Genomic DNA, 18,307 nt, shown 5'->3' with positions numbered 1-18,307 from the left:
GGGCCCGTCGGGCCGGGCGCGGCGCAGACCCGCGGGGAGCGAGATCGGGGGCCCGTCGGGCCGGGCGCGGCGCAGACCCGCGGGGAGCGAGATCGGGGGCCCGTCGGGCCGGGCGCGGCGCAGACCCGCGGGGAGCGAGATCGGGGGCCCCGTCGGGCCGGGCGCGGCGCAGACCCGCGGGGAGCGAGATCGGGGGCCCGTCGGGCCGGGCGCGGCGCAGACCCGCGGGGAGCGAGATCGGGGGCCCGTCGGGCCGGGCGCGGCGCAGACCCGCGGGGAGCGAGATCGGGGGCCCGTCGGGCCGGGCGCGGCGCAGACCCGCGGGGAGCGAGATCGGGGGCCCGTCGGGCCGGGCGCGACGCCGACCCGTGGGGAGCGAGATCGGGGCCCCGTGGGGCCGGGCGCGGCACAGACCCCCGGGGAGCGAGATCGGGGGCCCGTGGGGGGCCCGTCGGGCCGGGCGTGGCGCAGACCCGCGGGGAGCGAGATCGGGGCCCCGTGGGGCCGGGCGCGGCACAGACCCCCGGGGAGCGAGATCGGGGGCCCGTCGGGCCGGGCGCGGCGCAGACCCGCGGGGAGCGAGATCGGGGGCCCGTCGGGCCGGGCGCGGCGCCGACCCCCGGGGAGCGAGATCGGGGGCCCGTCGGGCCGGGCGCGGCGCAGACCCGCGGGGAGCGAGATCGGGGGCCCGTCGGGCCGGGCGTGGCGCCGACCCCCGGGGAGCGAGATCGGGGGCCCCGTCGTGCCGGGCGTGGCGCCGACCCCCGGGGAGCGAGATCGGGGGCCCGTCGGGCCGGGCGCGGCGCAGACCCGCGGGGAGCGAGATCGGGGGCCCGTCGGGCCGGGCGTGGCGCCGACCCCCGGGGAGCGAGATCGGGGGCCCGTCGGGCCGGGCGCGGCGCAGACCCGCGGGGAGCGAGATCGGGGGCCCGTCGGGCAGGGCGTGGCGCCGACCCCCGGGGAGCGAGATCGGGGGCCCCGTCGGGCCGGGCGGGGCGCAGACCCGCGGGGAGCGAGATCGGGGGCCCGTCGGGCCGGGCGCGACGCCGACCCGCGGGGAGCGAGATCGGGGGCCCGTCGGGCCGGGCGGGAGCAGGATCGGGGGCCCCGTCGGGCCGGGCGTGGCGCAGACCCCCGGGGAGCGAGATCGGGGGCCCCATCGGGCCGGGCGTGGCGCCGACCCCCGGGGAGCGAGATCGGGGGCCCTGTCGGGCCGGGCGTGGCGCCGACCTCCGGGGAGCGAGATCGACGGGCGTGGCGCCGACCCCCGGGGAGCGAGATCGGGGGCCCCGTCAGGCCGGGCGTGGCGTCAACCCCCGGGGAGCAAGATCGGGGGTAGACCCGCGGGGAGCGAGATCGGGGGCCCCGTCGGGCCGGGTGCGACGCCGACCCCCGGGGAGCGAGATCGGGGGCCCCGTCGGGCCGGGCGTGGCGTCAACCCCCGGGGAGCAAGATCGGGGGCAGACCCGCGGGGAGCGAGATCAGGGGCCCCGTCGGGCCGGGTGCGACGCCGACCCCCGGGGAGCGAGATCGGGGGCCCCGTCGGGCCGGGCGTGGCGTCAACCCCCGGGGAGCAAGATCGGGGGCCCCGTGGGGCCGGGCGCGGCGCAGACCCGCGGGGAGCGAGATCGGGGGCCCCGTCGGGCCGGGCGCGACGCCGACCCCCGGGGAGCGAGATTGGGGGCCGTCGGGCCGGGCGCGGCACCGACCCCCGGGGAGCGAGATCGGGGACCCATCGGGCCGGGCGTGGCGCAGACCCGCGGGGAGCGAGATCGGGGGCCCCGTCGGGCCGGGCACGGCACCGACCCCCGGGGAGCGAGATTGGGCTGGCAGGGAGCTGCGGGTACGTCCATCTTCCTGCAGTGCCACAGATACACGGACCCTCCCACCGCCCCGATCTCAGCCTTCCACCCAGGTGCGGGGAACAATCCCAGGGCGTCGGGGGGATTATCCAGCTCGGCTGCTCGTTTCATTTAACGATATTTCCGGATTAAAAGCTCCCAGGATTGGAGCTGAAGCTGCAATTTAATCTCAGCCTCTAATGACAGACAGCTTTGCCTGGGGAGGACAGGGGGACGGGACCCCCATGCCAGTGCCCCTCACTCCCGACCCGCAGCCCCTGCCAGCCCAGCACTGCCCCCCCAGCCCTGCCGGTGCCCCTCACTCCCGACCCACAGCTCCCTGCCAGCCCAGCACTGCCCCCCAGCCCTGCCGGTGCCCCTCCCTCCCGACCCGCAGCCCCTGCCAGCCCAGCACTGCCCCCCCAGCCCTGCCGGTGCCCCTCACTCCCGACCCACAGCCCCTGCCAGCCCAGCCCTGCCCCCCAGCCCTGCCGGTGCCCCTCCCTCCCGACCCGCAGCCCCTGCCCGCTCAGCCCTGCCCCCCCAGCCCTGCCGGTGACCCTCCTTCCCGACCCGCAGCCCCCTGCCAGCCCAGCCCTGCCCCCCAGCTCTGCTGGTGCCCCTCACTCCCAACCCACAGCCCCCTGCCAGCCCAGCCCTGCCCCCCAGCTCTGCCGGTGCCCCTCCCTCCCGACCCGCAGCCCCCTGCCAGCCCAGCCCTGCCCCCCAGCTCTGCTGGTGCCCCTCCCTCCCGACCCGCAGCCCCTGCCAGCCCAGCACTGCCCCCCCAGCCCTGCCGGTGCCCCTCACTCCCGACCCACAGCCCCTGCCAGCCCAGTCCTGCCCCCCAGCCCTGCCGGTGCCCCTCACTCCCGACCCGCAGCCCCTGCCACCCAGCACTGCCCCCCAGCTCTGCTGGTGCCCCTCCCTCCCGACCCGCAGCCCCTGCCACCCAGCCCTGCCCCCCCAGCCCTGCCGGTGCCCCTCACTCCCGACCCGCAGCCCCTGCCCGCTCAGCCCTGCCCCCCCAGCCCTGCCGGTGCCCCTCCCTCCCGACCCGCAGCCCCCTGCCAGCCCAGCCCTGCCCCCCAGCTCTGCTGGTGCCCCTCACTCCCGACCCACAGCCCCCTGCCAGCCCAGCCCTGCCCCCCAGCTCTGCTGGTGCCCCTCACTCCCGACCCACAGCCCCCTGCCAGCTCAGCCCTGCCCCCCCAGCCCTGCCGGTGCCCCTCCCTCCCGACCCACAGCCCCCTGCCAGCCCAGCCCTGCCCCCCAGCTCTGCCGGTGCCCCTCCCTCCCGACCCGCAGCCCCCTGCCAGCCCAGCCCTGCCCCCCCAGCCCTGCCGGTGCCCCTCCCTCCCGACCCGCAGCCCCTGCCCGCTCAGCCCTGCCCCCCCAGCCCTGCCGGTGCCCCTCCCTCCCGACCCGCAGCCCCCTGCCAGCCCAGCCCTGCCCCCCAGCTCTGCTGGTGCCCCTCACTCCCGACCCACAGCCCCCTGCCAGCCCAGCCCTGCCCCCCAGCTCTGCCGGTGCCCCTCCCTCCCGACCCGCAGCCCCCTGCCAGCCCAGCCCTGCCCCCCAGCTCTGCTGGTGCCCCTCACTCCCGACCCACAGCCCCCTGCCAGCCCAGCCCTGCCCCCCAGCTCTGCCGGTGCCCCTCCCTCCCGACCCGCAGCCCCCTGCCAGCCCAGCACTGCCCCCCCAGCTCTGCCGGTGCCCCTCACTCCCGACCCGCAGCCCCCTGCCACCCAGCCCTGCTCCCCCAGCTACCCACGCTAAGTCGGTTATTCCCATCCATATGTTGTCCCCGCGGGCTGTGATTATTGTCTCTAAGCCCTTCGCCCTGCGCTCCGGCTGGGCCCCCCCCGGCTCCCGCTGCCGGGTTGTAAGCGTGATCCCCTGGCCAAGAAAGCCTCCCTCGGGTGCCTGGGTTCAACACACGGCTTTTATTGTACACAAGGGCTGCGTGTCTGTGATGGAAGGGCCTGGGGAGGAGAGCTGGGGGGATGGTGGGATCCAGAGAACCGTGGGGCAGAGGAGGGGGACAGGAAGGGAATGGCCGTGGGGAGTGGAGGGGGAGGTGTGTGAGCGATGTGGAGGGGCTGGAGGTCTGGGGGGACACGGTGTGGGGGAAGGCATGGGGGGTCGGGGATAGTTGGTAGGGACGGTGGGGGGGGCTGGAGGTCTGGGGGGACACGGTGTGGGGGAAGGCATGGGGGGGTCAGGGGGATAGTTGGTAGGGACGGTGAGGGGGGCTGGAGGTCTGGGGGGACATGGTGTGGGGGAAGGCATGGGGGGGTCAGGGGGATAGTTGGTAGGGACGGTGGGGGGGGACTGGAGGCAGTGATTTGGGGGTCACTCGTGGTGGCGTCTCAACAGCCAGTTGGGGCTCGACCCCCCCAAGGTCAGTCTCTGATCTCGGGGCGGCTCAGTCCCCTCAGCGTGACATCATCTTCACGAACTCTGCAGGGGAAAGACCCCATCAGTACTGATGCCTGGGGCAGGGGATCCCAGCCCCACGGAGCCGCCCCACCAGAGGATCCCAGCCCCCAGGAAGACCTGCGCCACTCCCACCAAGTGTGCTGTACCCACAATCCCCTCTTAGCGCTGGCAGGCCATGACCCTCCAACGCCAGCCCACAGGCCCTTGCCAGTGCCATGGGGCCTGACCCGCGCCGGCCGTGTGGGCTCTGGCCGGGCGGCACGTTACCCACAGTCCCTTGCCAGGCGCCCCAGCCCACAGGGTGTAGGATACGACCCTGTCCCTTCAGCCCCCATGGGGGACGGCTCAGGTCCCAGCCAGTGGGGCAGATTACCCACAATCCCCCTGGGCGCCCCACGCACCCTCGAAGTCGACGGTCCCGTCCCCGTTGATGTCGGCCTCCTTGACCACGTCGCTGATCTCGCGCAGGGTGAGCCGCTCGCCCATGAGACGCTGCATGGCCAGCTGCAGCTCGTCCAGCGTGATCTCCCCGTCCCCGTTGGTGTCAAACTGCGGGGGGGCGGGGGGGGCAGCCGTCAGGACTCCTGGGTCCTATCCCCGGCTCAGGTGGGTGGGGAGCTGGTGGGTTAGAGCAGGGTGGGGGCTGGAAGTCAGGATGCCTGGGTTCTATACTGGCTCTGGGAGGAGGGTTAGAGCTGGGGGCTGGGAGCCCGGACGCCTGGGTTCTCTCTTGGCCCTGGGAGGGGGGTTAGAGCCAGGGGCTGGGAGCCCGGACGCCTGGGTTCTCTCCTGGCCCTGGGAGGGTGTGATGAAGTGGGACTGTTCTTAATGTTTCCTCTGAATAGTGTGGGGGTGCCTCAGTTTCCCCTAGGCATTTCCTAAGTCTCTAGGGGGTGGGATAAGGGCGTATGATCATTGCAGAGCCCTAGAGGGCAGGTGTGTGCAGGGGGCTGGACACAGAGAATGGCCGACACCCTGTTTCGTGGCCACTGATGGCCTGGGCCCTTCCCCCCTGCAAGGTGAGAGCTAAAGGGTTGGAGATCAAAGGAATCCGGTGACCTCCTGGCCCGGGAAAGGGACAAAGCCCAGGGGAGGAGGGGCTGGAGGGAGTTTCAGTGTGGGGCTGGCTGGGATATGGAGTGAAGGGCAGACATGGTTGTCTGGCTCCCTGCCCCCCAAAATGGACCCGCTGAGGGGTCCTGTTCTCTGCACCTACAAGCTCTGTGTTAGACCATGTTCCTGTCGTCTAATAAACCTCTGTTTTACTGACTGGCTGAGAGTCCCGTCTGACTGCGGAGTTGGGGGGCAGGACCCTCTGGCTTCCCCATGACCCCGCCTGGGCGGACTCGCTGGGGGAAGCGCACGGAGGGGCAGAGGAGGCTGAATGCTCCGAGGTCAGACCCAGGAAGGTGGAGCTGGGTGAGCTGTGTGTCCTGCAGACAGGCTGCTCCCCGAGAGGAGGCTCCCACAGAGTCCTGCCTGGCTTCGTTGGGAGCAGGTCCAGAGCATCGCCCAGGGACTCCGTGACAGAGGGGGGTTAGAGCCAGGGGCTGGGAGCCCGGATGCCTGGGTTCTCTCCTGGCCCTGGGAGGGGGCTTAGAGCCGGGGGCTGGGAGCCCGGGCACCTGGGTTCTCTCTCCCTCACCTCCTTGAAGGCGTCCCTCATCTCCTGCAGCCCGATCATCCCGGCCGTCTCGGCCAGCAGCTTGGGTGTCATCAGCTCCACGAAGTCTTCGAAATCCACCCGGCCCCCCACTGCAATGGGAGGCGGGTGTCAGACGGGGGGGTCCCCTGCTAGGAGCCCTGCCCCCTCACGGGCACCCCCCTGCTCGGAGCCCCGCCCCCTCCCAGGCACCCCCCTGCTCGGAGCCCCGCCCCCATCCCCTAGGCAGCCCCCCGGCTCACGGTTCATGTTGATCTGCTGGGAGAGCTCGATGAGCTCCATCTCGGTGGGCATGTAGCCCATGGAGCGCATCAGGGTGCCCAGGTCCTTGCAGCCGATCAGCCCGTCCTTGTCCTTGTCGAACTCCGCGAAGGCCTCGCGCAGCTCTGCCGAGGGAACCCGCTGGGCTGAGCCCTCTACATGGGGGGGACCCTGCCATCCTGAGCCCCCCCTGCCGTGCTGAGCCCCCTCCGTGAGGGGGAACCCGCCGCCCTGAGTCCCCCCCCGCTGTGCTGAGCCCCCTACATGGGGGAGAACCCGCCGTACTGAGCCCACTCCATGTGGGGGATCCCACCGCCCTGAGCCCCCTCCATGCTGAGCTCCCCCTGCCAGGCTGAGCCCCCTCTGTGGGGGGGAACCCACTGTCCTGTGCCCCCTCCATTGGGGGGAACCTGCTGTCCTGAGCCCCCCCTGCCGGGCTGAGCCTGCTCCGTGGGGGGGAACCCGCCGCTCTGAGCCCCTGGGGGGGAGAACCCAGGAGTGCTGCCCACTCCCCACCGCAGCCCAGGACCCAGGAGCCCTGGGATTCCTGCAGCATCCGTGTTCCTCTGGGGTTGGGGCTAGTACGGGGGGCTCCTGCGTCCCGGCTACTAGACCCCTCTCCCTTTTGCGCTGCAATGAGAACCCAGGCGTCCGGGCTCACAGCCCCACCCCTCCTTCCCTGCTTTAATCACTAGATCCCACTCCCCTCCCATGGGCGTCTTACCTTCAATTTCGTCTGCTCCCAGCTCCCGGTGCTGGAATAAAGAGACACACTCAGGGACCCAGCCCAGTCCTGCTGGGGAGAGAACCCAGGTGTCCGGACTCTTGGCCTCCTCCCCCAGCTCTAACCCACCAGGCCCCACTGCACTCCCAGAGCCGGGGAAAGAACCCAGGAGTCCTGGCTCCCCATCTCCCAGCTCTAACCCACCAGGCCCCACTCCCCTCCCAGAGCCGGGGAAAGAACCCAGGAGTCCTGGCTCCCCATCTCCCAGATCTAACCCACCAGCCCCCCATTCCCCTCCCAGAGCCGGGAAGAGAACCCAGGCGTCCTGGCTCCCAGCACCCACCTGGCTCTAACCCACCAGCCCCCACTCCCCTCCCAGAGCCAGGGAGAGAACCCAGGCGTCCTGGCTCCCAGCCCCCCTGCTCCCCTCACAGAGAACCAGGTGTCTGACCCCATGCTTCTCGGCGATGCCCTTGCGCAGGAAGATGCAGGCGGGCCCCAGGGCGTTCTGCATGGTGCCGGCTGCCGCCCCGGAGCCGGAGCCGGAGCCGTGGCTAGAGGAGGGGGCGGCTGTGCCAGGCTGGGGTGGGGGTTTATAGTTGCTCCCACGTCAGGGGATTATCCTCACCCCCACGACCTATCACCATCCCAACCAGGACAGCTGCTGAATAAATCCGCCCTGCCAACATCTGTTAGCTGGCACAGGGGCTGGGAGCCCGGGCTCCTGGGTTCACTCCTGGCTCTGGGAGGGGAGTGGGGTCTGGTGGTTAGAGCAGGGAGGGCTGAGAGCCAGGACTCCTGGGTTCGCTCCCGGCCCTCAAGGACTCGGTGGGGTGGAGAGGTGTGGCGTTAGGAGTGTAATATAATATCACACTGAAAGGTGACAGGGCCAGAAAAAGTTAATTAACTCCCAGACCGACCTGACCCCTGGCCGAACTTTAGAGACTGGTTAGGATGAGATGGCAATGGAGAGAGCAGTAAAATGCAGCCGGCCTTGTGAGAGAGAGAAGGGGGCTGTGTGCTCAGGCTTTGTGGTGTCAGCAAACGACTCTTGTCTATTACCATGGCTTTGATTCATTGAGGAGGAGGCTGGAGTGACCCGGGTCATTGTCTGGTCCCTGGGAGGGTTGTGGTGGCCTGTGTCCGGAGTGGTGATGGGTAAGTGGCCCCGGGCTAATTGCCAGCCTGTTTGGGAGAAGGGAAGTCAAGCCGGGTGTTTCCTCAGGCCGCGAGGCTGCTGGAAATGTATAAAGACCCTGGGACACGATCCTTCCTCATCGCAGGTCTGCCTTGGGGCTCAGGAGGGGAGACCCTGAGCCGTAAGGATTGAGACCCCCAGCCGCTGACTGGAGTCGCCCTGAACGTGGACGTTGGGCTGTAACCTCCGGACTGTTTCCAAACGGACTTTTGGCCGCTCCAGGCTCGTCTCTGCTTGTATCTGGACCTCAAGAATTGAACTCAAGCCTGTCTGGGTATCGATCTTTTCTTTTTAAATAAATGTTCGTTTAGTTAGTAAGAATTGGCTGTAAGCCTGTATTTGGGGTAAGATCTAAGTTATCATTGGACCTGGGTGTGTGGCTGATCCTTTGGGATTGGGAGGACCTTCTCTTTTATTTGATGAGAGAAGATTTTCTGTAATCGTCATCACATCTGACAGGTTTCCGAGGGGCAGCCGTGTTAGTCTATATCAGCAAAAACAACGAGGCGTCCTTGTGGCACCTTGGAGACTAACGCATTTATTTGGGCATAAGCTTTCGTGGGCTAGAACCCACTTCATCGGATGCATGGAGTGAAACATACAGTAGGGAGGTATAAATACATGAAAGGATGGGGGTTGCTTTACCAAGTGGGAGGTCAGTCTAATGAGATAAATCAATTAACAGCAGGATTCCAAGGGAGGAAAAATCACTTTTGAAGTGGTAAGAGAGTGGCCCATTACAGCCAGTTGACAAGAAGGAGTGAGTAACAGTAGGGGGAAATTAAGTTTAGGTTTTGTAATGACCCAGCCACTCCCAGTCTCTATTCAGGCCTAATCTGATGGTGTCCAGTTTGCAAATTAATTCCAGTTCTGCAGTCTCTCGTTGGAGTCTGTTTTTGAAGTTTTTTCGTTGAAGAATTGCCACTTTCAGGTCTGTTATTGAATGACCAGGGAGGTTGAAGTGTTCTCCGACTGGTTTTTGAATGTTATGATTCCTGATGTCAAATTTGTGTCCATTTAGTCTTTGGCATAGAGACTGTCCGGGGTGTCCGGATGGAGGCCTAAGGCCGGGCACGTTACGGGAACTGCGGCGTTTGGACTCCTGAGTACCCAGGGAGGTCAGACAGAGGCTGGTTTGGGCTGGCTGGGGAAATCTAGGTCCTGGAATATCCCCCAGCACGTGGGGTCTGTCCGCCCTGGTCTGTTCGCAGCTCACCCTGATTGAGTGACCTCAGCGGGCTCCCACGGGCAGCCCTGTCACGTGCTGATCGGAGCCGGGTTAATGGCTGATGGGGCCCAGTCGGGCAGGGTGGGGCTGAGCGCAACACTGGGGGTGGCAGGCCCCCCTGGGGAGACTGTAACAGGTTTGGGGGCTGAGCCCTTGGAGCAGAGGGGGGCCTGGGTTCCCGGTGGGCTGGCCTCCAGCAGCCGGGGCCTGGGGGCACAAGGCCTGCGGGCAGATGGCCCCAGGGGGGTTGCGGAGCCGGGCCAGGGGGGTACAGCACAGCAGGCAGCCGACGTGGGGCGCTCGGGGGGCCCTTCCCTGGCAGGCAGTGCTGGGATCAGGGCGGCGCTGGGGGGGGCTGCGCTGCAGGGAGCAGGACTCCTGGGTTCCAGCCACTCCTCCCCTGCACCGTGGCCTCGCCCAGCCTCCGGGGGTGCCTGCTCCTTGGCATGGGCCCCGGGCCCCCCCGAAATGACCCCTGCCGGCATGGGAAGGCAGGAGGGTGACCCAGGAGACCCTGGAGGCAGGACCCTGGGGTCCTGGAGGCAGCAGTAGGAGGTGCTAGTGGTTGGGGCCCTGTGGCTCATGGGGGGCCAGGAGGGTGCACTGGGGAGGATGGGAATTTTCTGCCCCTCCCCCACATGTCTGGGGAATGGGGGACCCCCCAAATCCAGCCCTGGCCTGTGGTGGGGTTGGCTGTTGAGTGCAGGGTGAGAGGCTGGAATGTCAGAGGCCGGGGGGGGTGGAGGGGGGGGTTAAGAAAGAACCCAGGTGTCCGGGCTGAGAGCAGTAGCCAGTGCCGGGGGAGTGGGGCGCTCGGGGGGGGGTCTCCCCGCTCACGGGGCGCTCTCGCCCCAGGCCAGGGCGTGGATCCGGTCGGCGGCTGCCTCCATGCGCTGCCGGTACTCCAGGTGTCGGTGATTCCCCTCGGGGACCCCGGCCAGCCCATACGCCAGCCCCCAGCAGCACCCCGCAATGACGCCTGTCGAGTCGCTGTCTCCTGCAGGGAGATGGGCACAGGTGAGACGCGGCCCCCCTGGGGCGGGGCAGGGCACCCGGGGGCCCCTCTGGGGTGGGGGCAGGGCACCCAGGGATCCTGCAATGGGCTGTTTGCCCCACACGAGCCCTGCGTGGGTCAATGTGGGTCAGACGGGGCCAATTAACCTGCCATGCCCCAGCTGTGGAGGTTGTGGGGCTGGGCAGGGCCTGTGGCAGCTGGTGCCCAGCTGTGGGGGAGGTCTGGGGGGGTGCAGTCCCTGGAGGGGGCAGGGAGGTTGGCCAGGAAGGAGAAAGAAATCGGGGGGTTGCCCTGGGCCCTGCCCTGGCTGGGAGAGTCTGGCTGGGGTCAAGCGGGGTGAGAGAGCCAAGGGGAGTGGAGGAGTCTCTGGGGCCACGAGCTGTGTATACTGGCATCGGGATGCAGCTGGCTCTGGGGCAGGGTGCCGGGGGCTGTGTATACTGGGGCTGAGATGCGGCTGGCTGTGGGGCGGGGCACGAGGAGCTGTGTATACCAGCATTGGGGCCAGGATGCGGCTGGCTCTGGGGCGGGACGCGGGGGGCTGTGTTTACCGGCATGGGGGCCAGGATGCGGCTGGTTTGGGGCGGAGCGTCAGGAGCTCTGCATACTGGCCTTAGGGCTGGGATGCAGCTGGGTCTGGGGTGGGGCGGTGGGGGCTGTGTATACCGGCATCAGGGTCAGGATGCGGCTGGCTCTGGGGCGGGACGCGGGGGGCTGTGTATACCGGCATTGGGGTCAGGATGCGGCTGGCTCTGGGGCGGGGTGCTGGCAATGGTGTGTGCTGGGAGGTTCATTCCACCGCTCACCTTGTGGGTCAGGGTCGCTGGGCCGGGGGGACTGGCCGGCTTGGCCCAGGCTGGAGCCCCGCGCCCGCAGGGCAGGAGCAGGGGCAGGGTGAGCTGAGTGCGGGCGGCAGGGGCAGCCGCGGTCCCTCCCCAGCTGCAGGGCGCCCCCAGAGGAAGCCGTGGGGAACCAGCAGCCCCCTGGCAGGGCGCCCCCAGAGGACGGGGTGGGGGAAAGCCTGATGCTGGCGAAGCAGGACGGAGGATTGGGACTGTGCAGGCCTGGGCTGGAGCCAGTCGGGTCCCGGGGCTCAGCCGGGTTCCCCACCAGCCCCGAGGCCGGATACTGCACGGCCGCCCGGGCCAGCAGCAGGAGGGGGCGTCGGACCTGGGGGGCGTCTGTCCCCGGAGCAGCCAGAGGGAGGCGCCCTCCCCATGGCCGCAGGGGCTGGTTTTATGGAGACCAGCGTGTGAATGGCTCTGGGACAGGACAGAGGGGGCTGGTTATACAGGGAGCAGAGTTTGGATGCGGCTGGCTCTGGGGTGGCTGGACTCACCCCCGTGGAACATGGCCCGGCTGCAGAGCTCGTCCCAGCGGTCGCCAGAGCCCAGCAGGGCGTCGTAGGCGATCATGGGGGCGTCATGCCCGCTGCGCCCCGCCCAGCCCTCCAGGCTGAAGGTCTGGTAGACGGTGTCGCGCTCCGCCGGGCCGTAGCGGGGGGGGAACCGCGGGGGGCCGTGTCCTTCGGCCAGGCCCCGCTCAGCCAGGTACCTGCGGGGGCAGGGATGAGACCAGGCCGCCGACCCCACCCCCGGCCTCGCCCCCCTTTCCCGTCCCCCGCCCTGCGCCTGGCACCTCGCTTGGCCCCCCCGGGGGTCTGCGCCCCCTCTTTCCCATACACCATCCTGGGCTGGCCCCCCCCAGCCTCGCCCGGGGGTCTGTGCCCCCCCTTTCCCATACACCATCCTGGGCTGGGCCCCCCCAGCCTCGCCCGGGGGTCTGCGCCCCCCCTCGGCCCCCACACTCACCAGGCCCATTTCTGGGGGAAGTACCCCCAGGCGCCCAGGTTGGGCTCCGTGTCGACGCCCGCATCCCGCACGTAGCTGTGGGCCAGGGGCAGCGTCTGCAGCAGGCCGGCCCCCCACTGTGCCAGGGGGAGCCCCCGCACCGCGTAGGCCGTGAACAGGGCCGAGGCCAGCGCCCCCAGGTACCCTGCAGCGGGGCAAGGGACCGTCAGGGCCCCGCACGGAGCCCCCGGTACCCTACCCCCCACCCCCGGGCCTGGGGCCAGAGCCACCGCTCAGACCAGGACCCCCCCAGTTCCCTGCAGCGGGGCATGGCGTCGGGGGCTGGGACCTCCCGCAGCCCTTCCATAAACCCCCAATGGGAGATGGGGGGGTGGCCTCCCACACTGTGCCCCACCCCCTGCAATGGGGCACGGCGTCGGGGGCTGGGAGATGGGGGGGCTGCCCCCTGCAAGGGGGAGGGGGATGCCAGGGGTGGGAGTGTGGAACTATTTTCCCCTCCAGCCCCCTGGCACAGTGCCAGCCCCTTGTGCCCCCTACCTGTGGGGTGATGGTGCGTCATGCGCCCACTCTCCACGCTGATCCGGATCAGGGTCGGTAGCTCCGTGGGGCGCGGGTACCTGGGGGGGGCAGGGGCAGTGCAGGGTCATGCCCCCCAGCCCGGTGCCCCTCCGACACTGGACCCCCCCAGCGCCCCCCTGGCATGCACCCGCCAGACCCCCGAGACCCAGAGCCCCCGTCTTCCTGGACGCTCTGTCCTCTGTCCTGACCCCCCCAGTCTCCTCCTGACCCCCCCAGCTCCGACCCCCTTCCCTGGGGTGCCCCATGGTCCCTGGGGCCCCAGCCCCCACCTGAGCCCGATGGCCATGGAGCGCATGGCGGCCCCGCAGCCGGTGGCCCTGGGGTTGAAGGGGATCCGGTACCCGGCTGGCTCGCCCGGGCGCAGCTGGGACGTCCCTGGAGGGAGAGAGGGTGGGAGTCACACGGGCACCCCGCAGTCCCTGAAATAGCTCCCCCCCACACCCAGCCCAGGTATGCACAGCCCACGACCCCCCCCACGTGTCCTGGGGACCCCCCCACGCTCCCCCCCATGTCACAGGCATGTGGGGCTGGCGCAGCTGCGGGGGCTGCTGGGCTCCGGGGGGCACATGGGGCAGCTGGGCAGGGCAGTGGAGGGGGCCCCAGGAGGCAGCTGCAGGCTGGGTGTTGGTGGGCATGGGGGGGCCCAGTGCCCAGGGGGTGCCAGGCATGGGGGGGCATCTCTACCCTACCCAGGATGCTGGTGGGGCCGGGTTTCCTGCCCTCCATGTCTCCCATCGCTGCCACGTAGCCTCGCGCCAGCTCCTGCAGCAAGGGCTCCCCTTCCAGTCCTGGGGGGCAGAGAGAGGGGTCAGTCTGGGGCCCCCCCAGCCACCACAGGGACCCCCAGCCAGTCCCCTTCCTCCCCCAACACCCCAACTTCTCTGGGTCCAGCTAACCGGCCCAATCTGATCCCTGATTTATCCCCCGCCCCGGTGCCCCCCATTGCCCCCGGGTCTGTGCCCCTGGGGCGTTCGGAGGGCAATGGAGGGCCCCCTGGCCAGGTGAGCGGAGCCGTGCTCGGAAGGGACGGGGGTGAAGACGAGGGAGAGAGACGGCTGAGCGCTCGGGGAGTCTTGGCAATGGCCGGGGCTCGGATCCCAAGAGGGATATGGATGCTGAGGAGGAGGCTGGAGTGACCCGGGTCATTGGCTCGCCCCTGGGAGGGTTGTGGTGGCCTGTGTCCGGACTGGTGATGGGTAAGTGGCCCCGGGCTAATTGCCAGCCTGTTTGGGAGAAGGGAAGTCAAGCCGGGTGTTTCCTCAGGCCGCGAGGCTGCTGGATCCAGACCCTGGGACACGATCCTTCCTCAGTGCAGGTCTGCCTTGGGGCTCAGGAGGGGAGACCCTGAGCCGTAAGGATTGAGACCCCCAGCCTCTGACTGGAGTCGCCCTGAACGTGGACGTTGGGCTGTAACCTCCGGACTGTTTCCAAACGGACTTTTGGCCGCTCCAGGCTCGTCTCTGCCCTCAAGAAGGGAACTCGAGCCTGTCTGGGGATCGATCCCGTCCCCAGCTCTCCGGCTTTTCTTTGCCAACCCTCCTCCCCGCGACAGGGGTGTCCGGACGGAGGCCGGAGGCCGGGCAGGTCACGGGGACGGCGTCGGTGCCCGGGGGGCCGCACAGAGGCTGCTTCGGGCTGGCTGGGGGACCCTAGGTCCTGGGATGTCCCCCGGCGTGTGGGGTCTGTCTGCCCCAGTCTGTTCGCAGCTCACCCTGATTGAGTGACCTCAGCGGGCTCCCACGGGCAGCCCTGTCACCCCCCCTTTTCTCTCCCCCACCGGGTCTGTGCCCCCCAATTTCCCCCCGGATCTGTGCCCCCCAGACCTGTGCCCCCCTCACCGGTGGCCAGGGCCTCGGCGGTTGCCAGGTGCAGGACGGTGTCGTCGCTGACGGGCCAGTCGGGGAGCGCGGCCTGGATGCCCCCCAGCCCCCCCAGCTGGGCCAGCTCGGCGTGGATCTGGGGGCCCGAGGGGCAGTACTCCCAGCGCTGGTTCCGGTAGCCCAGCGCGTCGCCCGCCCCGCTCAGCACCATGGCCGCTCGGTACGACGCCCGGGGAGGGGCCCTGGGGGGAGACGGGGGTCAGGGCTCCGGCCCCCCAAGCATCACCCCCCCGCCGCTCCCCTCCGCCGCTCAGCGCCCTGCTGGCTGGGTAAAGGTGTGGGGGGGTCAGGGGTCTGGCCCCCCCAACACCACCCCCCAACTCTTCACCCCCCCCCACTCAGCTCCATGGCTGGGGCTGGGGACAGCCGGGGGTGGGGGAGGGGGGCACTTACGTCCCCTCCATGGAGCCTCCAGCTGGCCGGGGGCGTCTGGCCCACCTGCGTCCGTCTGTCCCTGCCAGCCCCTGCCCGTCCCTCTGTCTGTCTGTCTGGCCGTCAGGCTCTGCAGGGCCCTGCGTCCCTCCGTCCCTCCCTGCGTCCGTCTGTCCCTGCCGGCCCCTGCCCGTCCCTCTGCAAGGGCCTGGCCGTCCGTCCGTCCCCCCGTCTGTCCGTGTCCGTCCCTGCAGGCCCCGTCCCTGGGTCCCCCTGGGTCGCGCCCCCCCCAATGCTGGCTCAGCGAGTCCTGTCTCTAAACGCGGCCTCGGCACGGAGCCAGCTCCAGCCAGCCGCCCTTAAAGGGGCCAGAGAAACCAGAGCCCGCGAGAAGGGGGCTAGACGGGGCTGTGGGGCAGGGGAGCTGGCTTGGGGGGTGGGGGGCTGGGTAGATGGGGCTGTGGGGTGGGGAGCTGGGGGTGTGGGGGCAGGCGGGAGCTGGGTAGATGGGGATGTGGGGTGGGGGCAGGGGGGCTGGCTGGGGCTGTGGGGGTGGGGAGCTGGGTGCCTGGGGGTGTGTGGGGCTGGCTAGATGGGGCTGTGTGGCTAGATGGGGCCGGCTGGGGCTGTGGGGCTGGCTAGGTGGGGCTGTGTGGGGCTGGGGCTGAGTAATTCTGCCTCCCCCCAGCTCTCGCTGCCATTTCCTGCCATGTGCCCATGTCCACGTCACAGCCCACAGCTCGTCCGCTGGTCACTGCCTCCCGCCTGTTTCCTGCCCCCGGGGGCCCCTGGGCTCAGAGCCGTGCGCGGGCCCCACTGAGTCAGCCGGGCAGGGGGCAGCGGGAGCCGGCCCCACGGGGGGAGCTGTCGGGCCAGGCTGGCTGCAGACTCAGGCAGGCATCGCTGCTCCCCCGGCCGGGCGTCGCCGGGGCCGGGGCAGCCCCTCCCCGGGGGCTGCGTGTGGGGCGGGCGCTCGGCCGCGATGCGCCTGGTGCTGTGGGTCGCCCTCCTGCGGCTGGCGGCCGGCTCCCGGCAGCGCGGTAAGGGCAGGGGGCGAAGCCTCCGTGTCAGACGCATGGAGCTGGCAAGATCCGCGGGGCAGCGGCTGGTCCTTGCTGTGTGTGTGGCTGCGTGTGCAGCGCCCGGCACCCGGGGCCCGATCTCGGGTGGGGCAGGGGGGTGGGCGGCGAGGGGGCCCGAACTTGGGCAGGGGGGCCTGGCCAGCGCCCGGCCTGACAGGTCCCCCAGCGGGCGTCTCCCAGCTCTGACTCTCCTGCCCCTGCCAGGTCACTGCCCGGGGGGCTCCGAGTTCTGGGTGGAGCAGCGCCCCCCATGGGCTGCCCGGCCCGAGGGGGCGTCCCTGGAGATGAGCTGCACCGTGGAGCCGCCCCCGCCGCCTGGGGCCCTCCGGGCCAGCTGGCACCGGGGCCGCCTGGCGACGGGGCTGGGCCAGGCCCGGCTGGAGAACGGCTCCACCAGCGTCCTGAGCATCCGGGCCCTGCGGGGCCACGACTCGGGCGTCTATCGCTGCCACCTCGTCCTGCTGCTCTCGGGGCAGCCCTGCCTGCTGCTGGGGCCTGGGACCCACCTCCTCGTCACAGGTACCCTGCCCCCCGGCAGTCCTGCCCTGCCCCTGTCTTCCCTTCCCCGGCCTGCCCCCCGGCAGTCCTGGCCTGCCCGTCTTCCCCTTCCCTCCCCCCCGGCAGTCCTGGCCTGCCCGTCTTCCCCTTCCCTCCCCCCCGGCAGTCCTGCCCTGCCCCTGTTTTCCCCTTCCCTCCCCCCTGGCAGTCCTGCCCTGCCCCTGTCTTCCCCTTCCCTGCCCCCCAGCAGTCCTGCCCTGCCCCTGTCTTCCCTTCCCCGGCCTGCCCCCCAGTCCTGCCCTGCCCCCGTCTTCCCCTTCCCTGCCCCCCAGTCCTGCCCTGCTCCCATCTTCCCTTCCCCGGCCTGCCCCCCAGTCCTGCCCTGCCTCCATCTCCCCTTCCCCCAGCTCTGCCAGTGCCCCTCACTCCTGACCCGCAGCCCCCTGCTAGCCCAGCCCTGCCCCCCAGCTCTGCCGGTGCCCCTCACTCCTGACCCACAGCCCCCTGCTAGCCCGGCCCTGCCCCCCCCGGGGTCTGCCGGTGCCCCTCACTCCTGACCCGCAGCCCCTCAGAGTTGCCCAGACAGAGCTGACTGGGAGGAGATCTCAGGATGTCTCTTTCTCTCTCTTTCTCTCTCTCTCAGGTCCCTCTGCTCAGAACACGACCTGGCCCGGTCTGCAGGGGAACACAACCCCGTCCGAGCCCAGACGTCGAGGGCTGCCCCCCATCACTGGACCATCCGGCTGCTGGCGCTGGGAGCAGGACTCGTTCTCACGGCTGCCGTTGTGCTTTGCCTGCCCAGGAGGAGGGGAAGGGAGAACCGGGAATGAAACCCGCTCGACTCGGCTCCTCTGGGAGTTTGCCTCATTTCTGCTGGGCTGAGAGGAGCCTCGTTCAGAGCCGAAATGGCACTTTCAACCCGGGATCCCTCCTGCCCTGTCACCTTCTACTCCTGGGGGGATTCTGCGCCACTGCGCGCATAATTCATGGGCCGCACCTAATTTCCTGCCCCCCGCAGAAAATAACTTATGCCTGCAGTTCCGCCTTTTGCCCACCAGGGGCCCCTGTGGCGCTAGAACAGAGCAGCTGCTGGGAAGAGAATTGGCTGCCCGCCCATGGGGCCAGGACAGGAGACGGGATATGGGGGGATGGACGGTGTGGGGCACATGGAGCTGCTGGGGGGGGGTCACAGACTGGGGTTCCTAAGGGTTATTGGGAGAGGACAGACTGGGGCAGGGGCTGAATGGGAGTGGAGGGGCAGGGCCATGTGGGGGAAGGGAGGTGGCTGAGTTGGGGCACAGAGACATGTGGGGACAGTGGGGAGGGGCTGCAGGGACACAGACAACGTGGCGTGAGCTCTGCCTAGCCTGCTGGGTGGCCCATTAAGGACCATCAGCGACACAACTGACCCACTGAGAGAAGGCAGAGACGCCTGGGGACTCGGCCAGGTGCGCAGGGCCCTGCCTAGGGACAGAGCTCTGAGGTGTTCCCAGGCCACGGGATGGGCAGCTTGTCCTTGGGACAAAGAAAGCAGAGACCACATGGCAAGAGACTATAAAAGGCAGCTGGTGCTCCTCCATCTGGTCTTCAGTCCTGCGTCTGGCCTCTGGAGGGACTTTGCTACCCTGAAGCTTTGAACCAAGGACTGAAGGACCCATCTGTCACGGAGTGTGGGGGAGTCCAGGCCCTGCACCCCTCTTCCTGGGATTCACT

General features: G+C 69.6%; 2 protein-coding genes across 2 annotated transcripts; both read right to left on the bottom strand.

Annotated features, from left to right (window-relative positions):
- Positions 1 to 4,172: 4,172 nt before the first annotated feature.
- Positions 4,173 to 6,953, bottom strand: LOC141989798 (calcium-binding protein 5). Its single transcript, XM_074956714.1, has 5 exons — positions 6,932 to 6,953; positions 6,189 to 6,332; positions 5,929 to 6,038; positions 4,685 to 4,832; positions 4,173 to 4,304 (listed from the first exon to the last, which is right to left on the bottom strand). The coding sequence occupies exons 2-5, from the start codon at positions 6,256 to 6,258 to the stop codon at positions 4,279 to 4,281; spliced, it is 354 nt and encodes a 117-aa protein (XP_074812815.1). The 5' UTR covers positions 6,259 to 6,332; positions 6,932 to 6,953; the 3' UTR covers positions 4,173 to 4,278.
- A 1,463-nt stretch (positions 6,954 to 8,416) lies between these two features.
- Positions 8,417 to 15,273, bottom strand: LOC141989797 (ADP-ribosylhydrolase ARH1-like). The gene is made up of 8 exons (XM_074956713.1): positions 15,036 to 15,273; positions 14,601 to 14,824; positions 13,452 to 13,550; positions 13,032 to 13,137; positions 12,721 to 12,800; positions 12,184 to 12,367; positions 11,712 to 11,926; positions 8,417 to 10,354 (listed from the first exon to the last, which is right to left on the bottom strand). The coding sequence occupies exons 1-8, from the start codon at positions 15,044 to 15,046 to the stop codon at positions 10,191 to 10,193; spliced, it is 1,083 nt and encodes a 360-aa protein (XP_074812814.1). The 5' UTR covers positions 15,047 to 15,273; the 3' UTR covers positions 8,417 to 10,190.
- Positions 15,274 to 18,307: the final 3,034 nt, after the last annotated feature.

The sequence above is a fragment of the Natator depressus genome, chromosome 6, assembly GCF_965152275.1.
Source record: "Natator depressus isolate rNatDep1 chromosome 6, rNatDep2.hap1, whole genome shotgun sequence".
NCBI lineage: Eukaryota > Metazoa > Chordata > Testudines > Cheloniidae > Natator > Natator depressus.
This window is presented reverse-complemented; position numbering and strand designations above follow the sequence as displayed.